The 13,768-nt window shown below is 42.3% G+C and overlaps 1 protein-coding gene across 3 annotated transcripts in view; it reads right to left on the bottom strand.

The window, feature by feature from the left end:
• lhfpl4a (LHFPL tetraspan subfamily member 4a) overlaps nt 1-13,768 on the bottom strand; it is a 59,227-nt gene that overhangs the window by 18,402 nt on the left and 27,057 nt on the right. For all 3 annotated transcript variants that reach the window (XM_014132153.2, XM_014132152.2, XM_014132151.2), the window contains exon 2: nt 1,305-1,544. In XM_014132153.2, the coding sequence (XP_013987628.1) occupies nt 1,305-1,544 (240 nt within the window). The remainder of the gene's footprint in view (nt 1-1,304; nt 1,545-13,768) is intronic.

Raw genomic sequence — 13,768 nt, forward strand, 5'->3', positions numbered from 1 at the left:
CTACACCACAGCATTGTAAGACATAGCTTGGACTGTAGCCTACAAAAGCCTACTCTTGCTCTTTTCCCGCGATCCATCAAACACATTTGGTGTGTCATAATGGTCTCTGACTTGTGGTCAGACTCGCTCAGGTGGAACAAACTTAAACTTACGCCTTTTTTCAATGCTGATTTGAATGTCATTGAGAAAACAGAGAAGTGTCAAATCTTTTTTTTTTCCGCAAACATCCTTTCTGAATTTAAAAGTAATCCTAATATAGTTTTTCAAAAGTATCTGTAATCTGATTACAATATTTTATCTGCTAATGTAAAGGATTAAAGTTACAGTTTTTTGTAATTTATTACAAGTAACCGGTTAGATGTAATCTGTTACTCCCCAACCCTGGCGGTGTTGCATTGGCTTTCCTCATGTTGTCGTGGTAGCTATAGCTGTAGCTAGCGGTTTTCATTTTGAAATAGCTATAGCTACACTACATGGCCAAAAGTATGTGCATACCTGCTTATCAAACAATCTCATACCAAAATGTGCATTTGGGCAGGTAGCGTTCTCCTTGCGTCCGACAAACCCAGATTTGTCCGTCGGACTGCCAGATGGTGAAGCGTGAATCATCACACCAGAGAGCGCTTTTTCACTGCTCCAGAGTCCAACTCCAGCTGACGCCTGGCATTGTGCATGTTGATCTTAGGCTTGTGTGCGACTGCTCGACCATGGAAACCCATTTCATGAAGCTCCAGAAAAACAGTTATTGTGCTGACGTTGCTTCCAGAGGGAGTTTAGAACTCGGTAGAGAGTGTTGTAAGGCCATGCTAGTGCCAATGTTTGTCTATGGAGATTGCATGGCGGTGTGCTCGATTTTATACACCCGTCAGCAGCGGGTGTGCCTGAAATAGCCAAATCCACTAATTTGAAGGAGTGTCCAGATGCTTTTGTATATATAGTGTAGCTAGCTGCGAGTTGAGCTAGCTACGTGGAGACTTGTTTGTGCCGAATTTCAAACTCAAAACCACTACATTGAAACTTGATACTCACAAAAATAATACAAAAGGACAGGGCTGGTTTTTAAATGTCATCACTTTAAAACATAGCTACATAGCATTTTGTAAATCCAGTGTATTGCCTGATATATGACAACAATTAGCATTAGCCACTGGTGTCTCAATAACCTAGCCCATCTGGTAAATGGGCAATGCTTTATTTTACAGTACTGCTGGTAAGATGTGGTAAAAAAAATAGGACTTTTGGCGCATAATAAAACAAAGATTAGCATTAGCCTAGCAGTCAGCCTAGCTTCATTAGCGTCTCACCTTTTTGTTCTGCTTTAAGCTGCTCCTCCAGCTGGAAGTCGTTCTGCCGGTTGCCCAGCACGAAGGCCAGGAAGGAGAGGATGAGGGCGTCCATGATGCCAACGATAGCCAGCATGTAGGCCCAGCGCACCGAACAGTTCCCCAGCGTGTACTTCCCCGTCTCCTCGCCACACATGTCGCGCACCACTTCCGAGTCCCAGCCATCCGGAAAGATCATACAGCCCAGGATCAAACACACGGCTATGGGAGAGAGAGCAGGGGGGAGAGAGGTGAGCCCTAGCTATAAGAGGTGCGTGTCGACTACCACACCACAGAGTCATCTATAATCAGGTTGAAAGACCACACTTCCACTGTATGGTTTAGCATACTCGCTTGAGACAGGATGAAGTGCATCGTTTCAGGGGAGAGGGTTAAGGAGATAGTACGAAGTGTACCGTTTGGGGTGGGGTTGTATGGGAAGTGTCATGGGGGAGGGCTGAAGAGATAGATTGGGGGGGTGGTATAGAGGGGGGTGAACAAATGGGAACGGTGTTGTGTTGGTAGGGGTACTATAGGTAGGATAGGTGAGATTTAGGCAAGAAAAACAGTTTTTTGGAGTAAGGAAAGGGAACAAAAGAAGGAGACATGGAGAGAAAAAAAGGGAAGGAGAAAAAAAGTATATAATTGCTCAATTTCACACTGCATCGTAAGTCAACCCTCATTGCCATTGGAACTGCTTTGCAAGCATCCCTCTCCGTCTTGCTCTTGCACTCGACCAAGGCTGAGCCAAAGAAAGAGGGAGATGGGAAGCGAGAGAAGTGGGGAGAGAGAAAATACTAATAAAGATAGCAGAAAGAGGAGCAGAGCGTTATTGTGCTGACAATCGTATTCATCTTCAGCAAAGGACCGGTGGAGTCAGTGGAGAACAGTGACACTGCACTGCAACTGAGCCCAGTGAAAAGACCCCGGCTAAAGAGGTGCGAGCGTCTGTCGACTACCACACCACACAGTCATCTATAATAAGGTTGAAAGACCACACTGCCCTTGCACTGCCACTGTAAGTTCGAGCGTACTCCGCTCAAGGCAGGGTCAATTTATACATGGATTCCTGCGGCCAAAGGAATCAACTTGATATTGTCCGCCTCCATATAACATACAATCTGATGTAGTATGTTACATTACTGAAAAAAGGTCAAATAAAATACATTATTCTCTCTGCACTATGTATCTTGATTGCACTAGGAACAGGCCTAAACTATGGCTTATACATACAGATAAAGATATACACACATACACATTATCGGCTTCAGAACCAATATAAAAAAAAACAAGTGTCTCCAGGCAGTAGTGTCGTTCATCTGCAGTATACAACAGGAGGAAAATGAAAGTAAACGGATCACTTCGTTTCTATCTACTTTTTAAGAGGAGCAGGGGGACAGGTTGTTTCCTGTCAGCGGCAAAGACCAATGAGCGCTGATCTATGCTGTGAAGGTAGAAGATGCTTTGATCCACCACTGTCACACACACACACACACACACACACACACACACGCACACACACACAGCCGAGGAGAAGAGGGGGCAGAGAGCTTTATGAATTATTGATCATGAGGAAGGGAGGGATGGAGGGAGAAAGCTGGAGTGAAATAAAGCCTCAAAAAGGAGTAGGAGAGAGATAAGGAGGATGAAGAAATGGAAGGAAAGGATGAAGGCAGTCCGAAAGGAGAAAGACAATGCGTCGAAGAACTGAAAGGAGAGGGAAAATTAGTGAGAAGAATAAGAGGGAAGGAGATTTAGGGAGTCTAACATAAATAAGAACGTGATCATGATTCAAATGTATCATTACTATTCTCCCCCTCCCTCTAACCTCATATACACTACATGGCCAAAGGTATGTGGACTTTATTAGTTGCTGTTAGGGGTTTTAGGCTAGGTTTCTGTATAGCACTTTGTGACATCTGCAGATGTAAAAAGGGCTTTATAAATACATTTGATTGATTGACACACACACACGCACACGCACACACACACACGCTACTGTCTATTATCTATCCGGTTGCCAAGTCACTTTACCCCTACCTATATGTACAGTACATACACTACATGGCCAAAAGTATGTGGACATCCGTTGCTGACAGGTGTATAAAATCAAACACACAGCCATAGACAAACATTGGCAGTAGAATGGCCCATACTGAAGAGCTCAGTGATTTCAACGGGGCACAGTCATAGGATGCCACCTTTCCAACAAGTCAGTTTGTCAAACTTCTGCCTTGCTCGAGCTTCCTCGGTGAACTGTAAGTGCTGTTATTGTGAAGTGGAACTGTCTAGGAGTGTAACAGTTTTGCTTCCATCCCTCTCCTCACCCCTACCTGGGCTCGAACCAGGGACCTCTGCACACATTGACGTCACCAATGTAAACGCTATTAGCGCGCACCCCGCTAACTAGCTAGACATTTCACACCGGTTACAGAAGCAACAACGACTCAGCTGCGAAGTGGTAGGCCAGACAAGCTCACAGAACGGGACCGCTGAAGTGCATAGAACGTAATAATCGTCTGTCGCCAGTTGCAACACTCACTACCAAGTTCCAATCTGCCTCTGGAAGCACTGTTTGTCGGTAGCTTCATGACATGGGTTTCCATTTTCTAGGCCAAGCGTCGGCTGGAGTGGTGTAAAGCTCACCGCCATTGGACTCTGGAGCAGTGGAAACGCGTTCTCTAGAGTGATGAATCACGCTTCACTATATGGCAGTCCGACGGACTAATCTGGGTTTGCGAATGCCAGGAGAACACTACCTGCCCCAATGCATAGTGCCAAATGTAAAGTTTGGTGGAGGAGGAATAATGGTCTGGGGCTGTTTTTCATGGTTCGGGCTAGGCCCCTTAGTTCCAGTGAAGGGAAATCTTAACGCTACAGCATACAATGACATTCTAGACGATTCTGTGCATCCAATTTTGTGGCAACAGTTTGGGGAATTTTGCAGTTGGCACTATACATTGGGGCAGGTAGTGTTCTCCTGGCATTCGCAAAATCCAGATTCATCCGTCGGACTGCCAGATGGTGTAGCGTGATTCATCACTACAGAGAATGCATTTCCAGTGCTCCAGAGTCCAATGGCGGTGAGCTTTACACCACTCCAGCCCACGCTTGGCATTATGCATGGTGATCTTAGGCTTGTGTGCGGCTGCTCAGCCAAGGAAAGCCATTTCATGAAGCTCCCCACAATCAGTTGTTGTGCTGACGTTGCTTCCAGAGGCAGTTTGGAACTCAGTAGTGAGAGTTGCAACTGAGGACAGACGATTTTTTGCACGCTACGCACTTCAGCACTAGGAGGTCCCGTTCTGTGAGTTTGTGTGGCCTACTACTTCGCGGCTGAGCCATTGTTGCTCCTAGACATTTCCACTTCACAATAACAGCACTTACAGTTGACCCGGGCAACTCTAGCAGGGCAGAAATATGACGAACTGACATGTTGGAAAAGTGGCATCCTGTGATGGTGCCACATTGAAAGTCACTGAGCTCTTCAGTAAAAAATATAATAGCCGAATCCACTAATTTGAAGGGGTGTCCACATATTTTTGTATACATAATGTATTTTATTTCAGCTCATGAAATATGGGGATCAACACTTTACATGTTGCGTTTATATTGTTGTTCAGTATATTTGGGATTCTGATGGTGTACGACAGTTGAACTAAGCTCATTTAGACATTATATTCTTCAAGAATCATTGGGTTCATATAATTCATTTATATGTCCAAAAATTCATGTCGCAAATAAGGACTGAAAACTGCTAATTTCACGTGAAACTGCAATTCACGTGAGGTGAACATTTTCATCACGTGTAAAAAGGTGATGTTAACATGTGAACTCTAAATGTAATACATGTGAAAATATAGTTTCAAGTTAAATTTAAGCTCAACATGTGAAAATGGCTATTTCACATGTGAAACTGCAAATTGGACATGCAACGCACTCGCGCACACACAAACACAATCCCCGCCTTTGAAATCAGTCAACAAAGTCTAATTATTAAACACTCGATATACAGTGCCTACAGCAAGTATTTAGACCCCTTGACTTTTTCCACATTTTGTTACGTTACAGCCGTATTCTAAAATGGATTAAATAAAACATTTTCCTCAGCAATCTATACACAATACCCCATAACGACAAAGAGAAAACAGGTTTTTATAATTTTTTGCTAATTCATAAAAAATATAAAACAGAGATACCTTATTTACATAAGTATTCAGACTTATGAGACTTAAAATTGAGCTCAGTTGGGGATGTTTTTCAGCGACAGGGGACTGGGAGACTAGTCAGGATCGAGGGAAAGATGAACGGAACAAAGTACAGATAGATCCTTGATGAAAACCTGCTCCAGAGCGCTCAGGACCTCCGACTGGGAGCGAAGGTTCACCTTCCAACAAGACAACAATCCTAAGCACACAGCCAAAACAACACAGGAGTGGCTTTGGGACAAGTCTCTGAATGTCCTTCAGTGGCCCAGCCAGAGCCCGGACTTGAACCCAAATGAACATCTCTGGAAAGACCTGAGAATAGCTGTGCAGCAACGCTCCACATCCAACCTGACAGAGCATGAGAGGATCTGCAGAGAAGAATGGGAGAAGCTCCTCAAATACAGGTGTGCCAAGCTTTTAGTGTCACACCCGAGAAGACTCAAGGCTATAATTGCTGCCAAAGGTGCTTCAACAAAGCCCTGTGTAAAGCGTCTGAATACTCATGTAAATGTGATATTTCAAAAATTTCTAAAAACCTGTTTTTGCTTTGTCATTATGGGGTATTGTGTGTAGATTAATGAGGGAAAAAAACTATTTAATCAATTTTAGAATAAGGCTGTAACGTAACAAAATGTGGAAAAAGTCAAGAAGTCTGAATACTTTCTGAATGCATTGTACAAAAGCAAACACCATGCCAGTTTTATTGCTGGTCTTATTACAATTTTAATGACTGCACTCGAATTAAAACCATCGTCGGGGAACCATGTAGTGTTGCCATAGTGCACATCAACAGCGGGTTGGATCCTCACGCACTACCCATCATGCCCTGGGGTGGCACTTTCTCTCTCTCCCTCACTCTCTCTTTCTACCTCTTTCTTTCTCTCTCGCTGCACTAACCACAATGTATTCCACTTTGGCGAGCACAAATAAAAGGGTATTTCAGTGTACTATAGACTAATAATTGATAACAACCCATATCCTTGGGATTCAGGGATAACCTTTTAGACGAGCGTGTGCATCGAGATAGGACGAGCACTATTAACCTTGTATTACTTCATTAGATGACACAGAGAACTGAATGTTGCCAACAACGACCATGAATAAAAATGTGCACATATTATACAGTAACGACAACATATTCTGTATGTACTATACATACCAGTATGCTCTCAATATATATATATAGTACCAGTCAAAAATGTGGACACACCTTCTCATTCAACGTTTTTTCTTTATTTTTACTATTTTCCACATTGTAGAATAATAGTGAATACATCAATGAAAATAACACATGGAATCATGTAGTAACCAAAAAAGTGTTAAACAAATCAAAATATATTTTACATTTTAGATTCTTCAAATAGCCACCTTTTGCCTTGATGACAGCTTTGCACACTCTTGGCATTCTCTCAACCAGCTTCACCTGGAATGCTTTTCCAACAGTCTTGAAGGAGTTCACACATATGCTGAGCACTTGTTGGCTGCTTTTCCTTCACTCTGCAGTCGAACTCACCCCAAACCATCTCAAATGGGTTGAGGTCCGGTGATTGTGGAGGACAGGTCATCTGATGCAGCACTCCATTACTCTCCTTCTTGGTCAAATATCCCTTACACAGCCTGGAGGTGTATTGGGTCATTGTCCTGTTGAAAATGAAATGATAGTCCCACTAAGCACAAACCAGATGAGATGGCGTATCTCTGCAGAATGCTCTGGTAGCCATGCTGGTTACGTGTGCCTTGAATTCTAAATAAATCACTGACAGTGTCACCAGCAAAGCACCCCGACACCATCACACCTCCTCCTCCATGCTTCACGGTGGGAAACACACATGCATAGATCATCCATTCACCTACTCTGAATGGAGGTTGGAACCAAAAATTGCATATTTGAACACTTCAGACCAAAGGATACATTTCCACCGGTCTAATGTCCATTGCTCATGTTTCTTGGCCCAAGCAAGTCTCTTCTTATTTTTGGTGTCCTTTAGTAGTGGTTTCTTAGCAGAAATTCAACCATGAAGGCCTGATTTATGCAGCCTCCTCTGAACAGTTGATGCTGAGATGTGTCTGTTACTTGAACTCTGTGAAGCATTTTTTTGGGCTGCAATCTGAAATGATCCTCTGCAGCAGAGGTAACTTTGGGTCTTCCTTTCCTGTGGCCGACCTCATGAGAGCCAGTTTCATCATAGCGCTTGATGGTTTTTGCGACTGCACTTGAAGAAACTTTCAAAGTTCTTGAAATTTTCCGGATTGACTGACCTTCATGTCATAAAGTAATGATGGACTGTCATTTCTCTTTACTTATTTGAGCTGTTCTTGCCATAATATGGACTTTTACCAAATAGGGCTGTCTTCTGTATACCACCCTCACAACACAACTGATTGGCTAAAACGTATTAAGAAGTAATGAAATTCCACAAATTAACTTTTAACAAGGCACACCTGTTAATTGAAATGCATTCCAGGTGATTACCTCATGAAGCTGGTTGAGAGAATGTAAAGATTATGCAAAGCTGTAATCAATGCAAAGGGTGGATACTTTCAAATATGAAGAATCTCAAATATGATTCCATATGTGTTATTTTATAGTTTTGATGTCTTCACTATTATTCTACTAAGTAGAAAATAATAACAATAAAGAAAGTCCCTGGAATGAGTAGGTGTGTCCAACCTTTTGACTGGTACTGTGTATACAGTGCATTCGGAAAGTATTTAGACCTCGTTACGTTACAGCCTTATTCTAAAATGTATTAAATAGTTTTTTTTCCCCCACATCAATCTACACACAATACCCCTTAATGACTAAGCAAAAACAGGTTAGAAAATTTTGCAAATGTATTAAAAAATAAAACCCAGAAATATCACATTTACATAAGTATTCAGACCCTTTACTCAGTACTTTGTTGACACATCCTTGGCGTGTTCTTGGGTATGACGCTACAAGCTTGGCACACCTGTATTTGGGGATTTTCTCCCATTCTTCTCTGCAGATCGTCTCAAGCTCTGTCAGGTTGGATGGTGAGCATTGCTGCACAGCTATTTTCAGGTTTCTCCAGAGATGTTCGATTGGGTCCAGGCTCTGTCTAGGCCACTCAAGGACATTCAGAGACTTGTTCTCCTCCTGCATTGTCTTGGCTGTGTGCTAAGGGTCATTGTCTTGTTGGAAGGGGAACCTGAGCGCTCTGGAGCAGGTTTTCATTAAGGATCTCTCTGTACTTTGCTCCATTCATCTTTCCCTCGATCCTGACTATTCTCCCCAGTCCCTGCCGCTGAAAAACATCCCCACAGCATGATGCTGCCACCACCATGCTTCACCGTAGAGATGGTACCAGGTTTCTTCCAGATGTGACACTTGGCATTCAGGCTGAAGAGTTCAATCTTGGTTTCATCAGACCAGAGAATCTTGTTTCTCATGGTCTGAGAGTCCTTTAGGAGCCTTTTGGCAAACTCCAAGTGGGCTGTCATGTGCCTTTTATTGAGTAGTTGCTTCCGTCTGGCCACTCTACCGTAAAGGTCTGATTGGTGGAGGGCTGCAGATATGGTTGTCCTTCTGGAAGGTTCTCCCATCTCCACAGAGGAACTCTGGAGCTCTGTCAGAGTACCCATCTGGTTCTTGGTCACATCCCTGACCAAGGCCATTCTCCCCCGATCGCTCAGTTTGGCCGGGCGGCCAGCTCTAGGAAGAGTCTTGGTGGTTCCAAACATCTTCCATTTAAGAATGATGGAGGCCACTCTGTTCTTGAGGACCTTCAATGCCGCAGAAATGTTTTGGTACCCTTCCCCAGATCTGTGCCTCGACGCAACCCTGTCTCGGAGCTCTATGGACAATTCCTTCGACCTCATGGCTTGGTTTTTGCTCTGACATGCATGGACAGAGCAAAAACCTTATATAGACAGGTTTGTGCCTTTCCAAATCATGTCCAATCAATTGAATTTACTACAGGTGGACTCCATTGAAGTTGTAGAAACAGGATGCAGCTGAGCTCAATTTAGAGTCTCATAGCAAATGGTTTATTTATTTGTTATAAATGTGGAAAATGTCAAATCTTTTTATGCTTTGTCATTATGGGGTATTGTGTGTAGATTGATGACAAAAAAATAAATTGTAATCCATTTTAGAATAAGGCTGTAACGTAAACAAAATGTGGAAAAAGGGAAGGGGTCTGAATACTTTGCGAATGCACTGTACGTTTTATTAGCTAAACAATGTGTCACTCTCCTTGCCCTGCATGCTAAACATGTGCACGTGTGTGTGTGAAGCAGGCAGCTTGGGAGTTCTCTCTATGAGCCTGAGCAGTCCCTGTGTGGCCTACAGGCCAGATGTGACCAAGCTGGGTTATTTTATTGGGCCGTTCCTCCTAATTAACCCCCTCACTCTGATTTAACGTTAAGGAAGGAGAACACTTTGCATAATGGAACTCTCAGCCCATACTAATAAAGCATCTCAGGGTAGGAGTACTGATCTAGGATTAGGTCCCCCCCTTCCAACTTATTCATTATGATCTAAGAGGAAAAAGTGTTCCTAGATCGGCTTTATGAATACGGGCTCTGGACTTGTGACTCTGGACTTCAGACAATTAATTTAGACCCAAATTCTAACTTGATCTGTGCTGTGAACTCTTTTCGCAATGACATCGATGTTTGATTAATGTAGTCACATTTTTCTCAATTTCTGTTCATCTATTCCTGGTCATGGTTAGAAGGGATCCAGCTTTTGTCAAATGAATGTCAGATTTGACGTTTCGTAGCAGGTTAGGAGAATGTACGCAGCAGGTAAGGATAATTAACACAACAGGTTAGGAGAATTAGGCTAAGGTTAGGAAAAGGGTTAGGCTTAGCTAAAATGCTAAACATTTAAACTTTTGATGTTAATTTGACCAAAGCTGGAGCCCTTCTAGCCATGACCTCTATTCCTTGTCAATTGGTCCAGGAAGTGTTTCTGGATTCTGATTGGTTGTTCTCGGCTTGTGGCTGGCTGACACAGGTTAACAAGATTTAGACTTAATAACTAATGGGCAATTATTTAAATCGGTGTCAGGGATGGTGGAAGAGGCTTCAATAAATATAAGCACATGCTCTCTGAACTTGAGTGTATGTATGTACAGTGAGCTCCAAAAGTATTGGGACAGTGATCCACAGTAATGTGGATGCTACGGTGATTACAGATAATCCTGAATGAATCGTGAATAATGACGAGTGAGAAAGTTACAAACGCACAAATATCATACCCCCCCCAAAATGCTAACCTCCCCTGTTATTGTAATGGTGAGAGGTTAGCATGTATTGGGGATATGATATTTGTGCGTCTGTAACTTTCTCACTCATCATTATTCACGATTCATTCAGGATTATCCGTAATAATGGTAGCATCGACATTAATGTAGAAGTGTTTAGAAACATATTCTATTCTTATTTACAATAAAAGGGACTCCAAAATGACACAATACATTATTTACCATTCATTTCTATTGGGCTCAATTATAACCTAAAACACAACCAAAACAAACCGCAAATTCATCCAACAAGTTTGTAGAGTCACAAGCTTGATGTAATCCTTGCGTGCTAGGAATATGGGACCAAATACTAAACTTTAGACTACTTTAATACACATAAGTGAATTTATCCAAATACTTTTGGTCCCCTAAAATGGGGCGACCATGTACAAAAAGTGCTGTAATTTCTAAACGGTTCACCCGACATGGATGAAAAAATGACAGTCTGCACTTTAACCTCATAGTCATTCTATCATTTCAAATCCAAAGTGCTGGAGTACAGAGCCAAAACAACAAAAAAATGGGCCACTGTCCCAATACCTTTGGACCTCATTTTATATGTGTGTGTGTGTGTGTGTGTGTGTGTGCACACGTGCATGCGTGCGTTTGGCTTCGGGTTGGAAACCAGTGCAGAGCTGATCCCATTTTGAGACACAGCACTTTTAAGTCGTTTTCTTCCCATCTCTCTCTGTCTTTCTCTCTCACACACAGGCACACACACACACACACACACACACACACACTGCTGCCATTGTAGGGGTTAAACCCAAGGGAAGTGCACTGTGGATGTACATAAAGGTTATACCTTCACCGAGGGGATTGGAGATAGCTATAGCTATAGTGACCTCCAACTGAGAGCTGTACCTTAAATACAGTTACTATTATCACACTCTCTGTGTGAAAAAATAAACTCATCTTTCTGTACTATTTCTAGCTTTGAGGCTTGGGCTTTTGAGCAGCTTGAATGCCTTTGAATGAAAAAAGCTTTACTAGTCATTGATTTGATTTGGAGACAAATACTAAACAGTGAAGAGAGATATGTTGTTATTGCATCAGATATATCCTGTGGAGTGAAAACACAAACACACAGGCTGTTCAGGGGCTTGGCGACAAACAAACAGCATGACGAATTGCCCGTCAGTTGTTAACGTCCCCCAAATTGCGGTCCTCTGAATGGAAATCCAATTGACTCGCTCTACTCTAACGTTGCAAGAAAACAACTGGATGAACAAAACCAACTCGATTCAATTATCTCTGACCATTAGTGTTAAGCCCATTCACAGTCACTGTGGAGTGTATGAGATACATACTAATAAACAGAGGAAAGGAAATGAGAATAGTGCGTCCAAACAACACGCTTTGGGTGCTTCGGTAAAGCATCAAGCCGGTCCCTCAACATTGGAAATAGCTTGTTTGAAATGTGCTAGTATGAATATAAATGGGCTATTCTGACAGGGATTTACAGTATATCTGCCATGCAGCCTAGTGTGATTTGTACAGTATATATGGCCAGTCAGCTGAGATATAGATTTTCTCCCCCGCTCTATGAAAAGAACTACATTTCCCAGATACCCTCGAGGCCTTGGCGTTCCAGAGGTGTTCATTATATTTTGGTTGGCCCAGCTGGGAAGAGGGGGCGTGAGGGGAAGGAACAAATGACTAAATCGATGAATCTGTTAATCCAAGGCTAATGCCAGACAGCACATACACACATTCACAAGCGCATATACATGTACATACAAGAATGCATTAATGGCACACAAACATACATCTACTGTAAACATATACATACTGTAAACATACACATATGACTACTACACAGCTACTATACCCAAACCTTTAACAGAAGAAAACATCCTGTGTAGTGCTGCCTGTCTATTAAAACCTGTTGGGGCTAGGGGGCAGTATAAAAACGTACCCGATTTAAACTGGTTACTACTCTTACCCAGAAACGAGAATATGCATATAATTAGTAGATTTGGATAGAAAACACTCTAAAGTTTCTAAAACTGTTTGAATGGTGTCTGTGAGTATAACAGAACTCATATTGCAGGCCAAAACATGAGAAGATTCCATACAGGAAGTGCCCTGTCTGACAATTTGTTCTCCTTCTGTGGCATCTCTATCACAAATACAGCATCTCTGCTGTAACGTGGCATTTTCTAAGGCTTCCATTGGCTCTCAGAAGGTGCCAGAAAGTGGAATGACGTCTCTGCAGTCTCTGGGCGAAAAACAGCAGGAGTTTTTGTGAGTGGTCAGGCAGGGAACAATGACACTGGAGATGTCATCTTGTGGACGCGCTCCATGTTTTTCTTTCAGTCTTGGAATGAAAACAACGTCGCCCGGTTGGAATATTATCGCTATTTTACGAGAAAAATAGCATAAAAATGTATTTTAAACAGCGTTTGACATGCTTCGAAGTACGGTAATGGAATATTTTGATTTTTTTGTCACGAAATGCGCTCGCGCGTCACCCTTCGGATACTGACCTGAACGGCACGAACAAAACGGAGCTATTTGAATATAACTATGGATTATTTGGAACCAAAACAACATTTGTTGTTGAAGTAGAAGTCCTGGGAGTGCATTCTGACGAAGAACAGCAAAGGTAATCCAATTTTTCTTATAGTAAATCTGAGTTTGGTGAGGGCCAAACTTGGTGGGTGTCAAATTAGCTAGCTGTGACAGCTGGGCTATCTACTCAGAATATTGCAAAATGTGCTTTCGCCGAAAAGCTATTTTAAAATCTGACACCGCGATTGCATAAAGGAGTTCTGTATCTATAATTCTTAAAATAATTGTTATGCATTTTGTGAACGTTAATCGGGAGTAATTTAGTAAATTCACCGGAAGTTTGCGGTGGGTATGCTAGTTCTGAACATCACATGCTAATGTAAAAAGCTGGTTTTTGATATAAATATGAACTTGATTGAACAAAACATGCATGTATTGTTTAACATAATGT

The sequence above is a fragment of the Salmo salar genome, chromosome ssa12, assembly GCF_905237065.1.
Source record: "Salmo salar chromosome ssa12, Ssal_v3.1, whole genome shotgun sequence".
Lineage (NCBI taxonomy): Eukaryota > Metazoa > Chordata > Actinopteri > Salmoniformes > Salmonidae > Salmo > Salmo salar.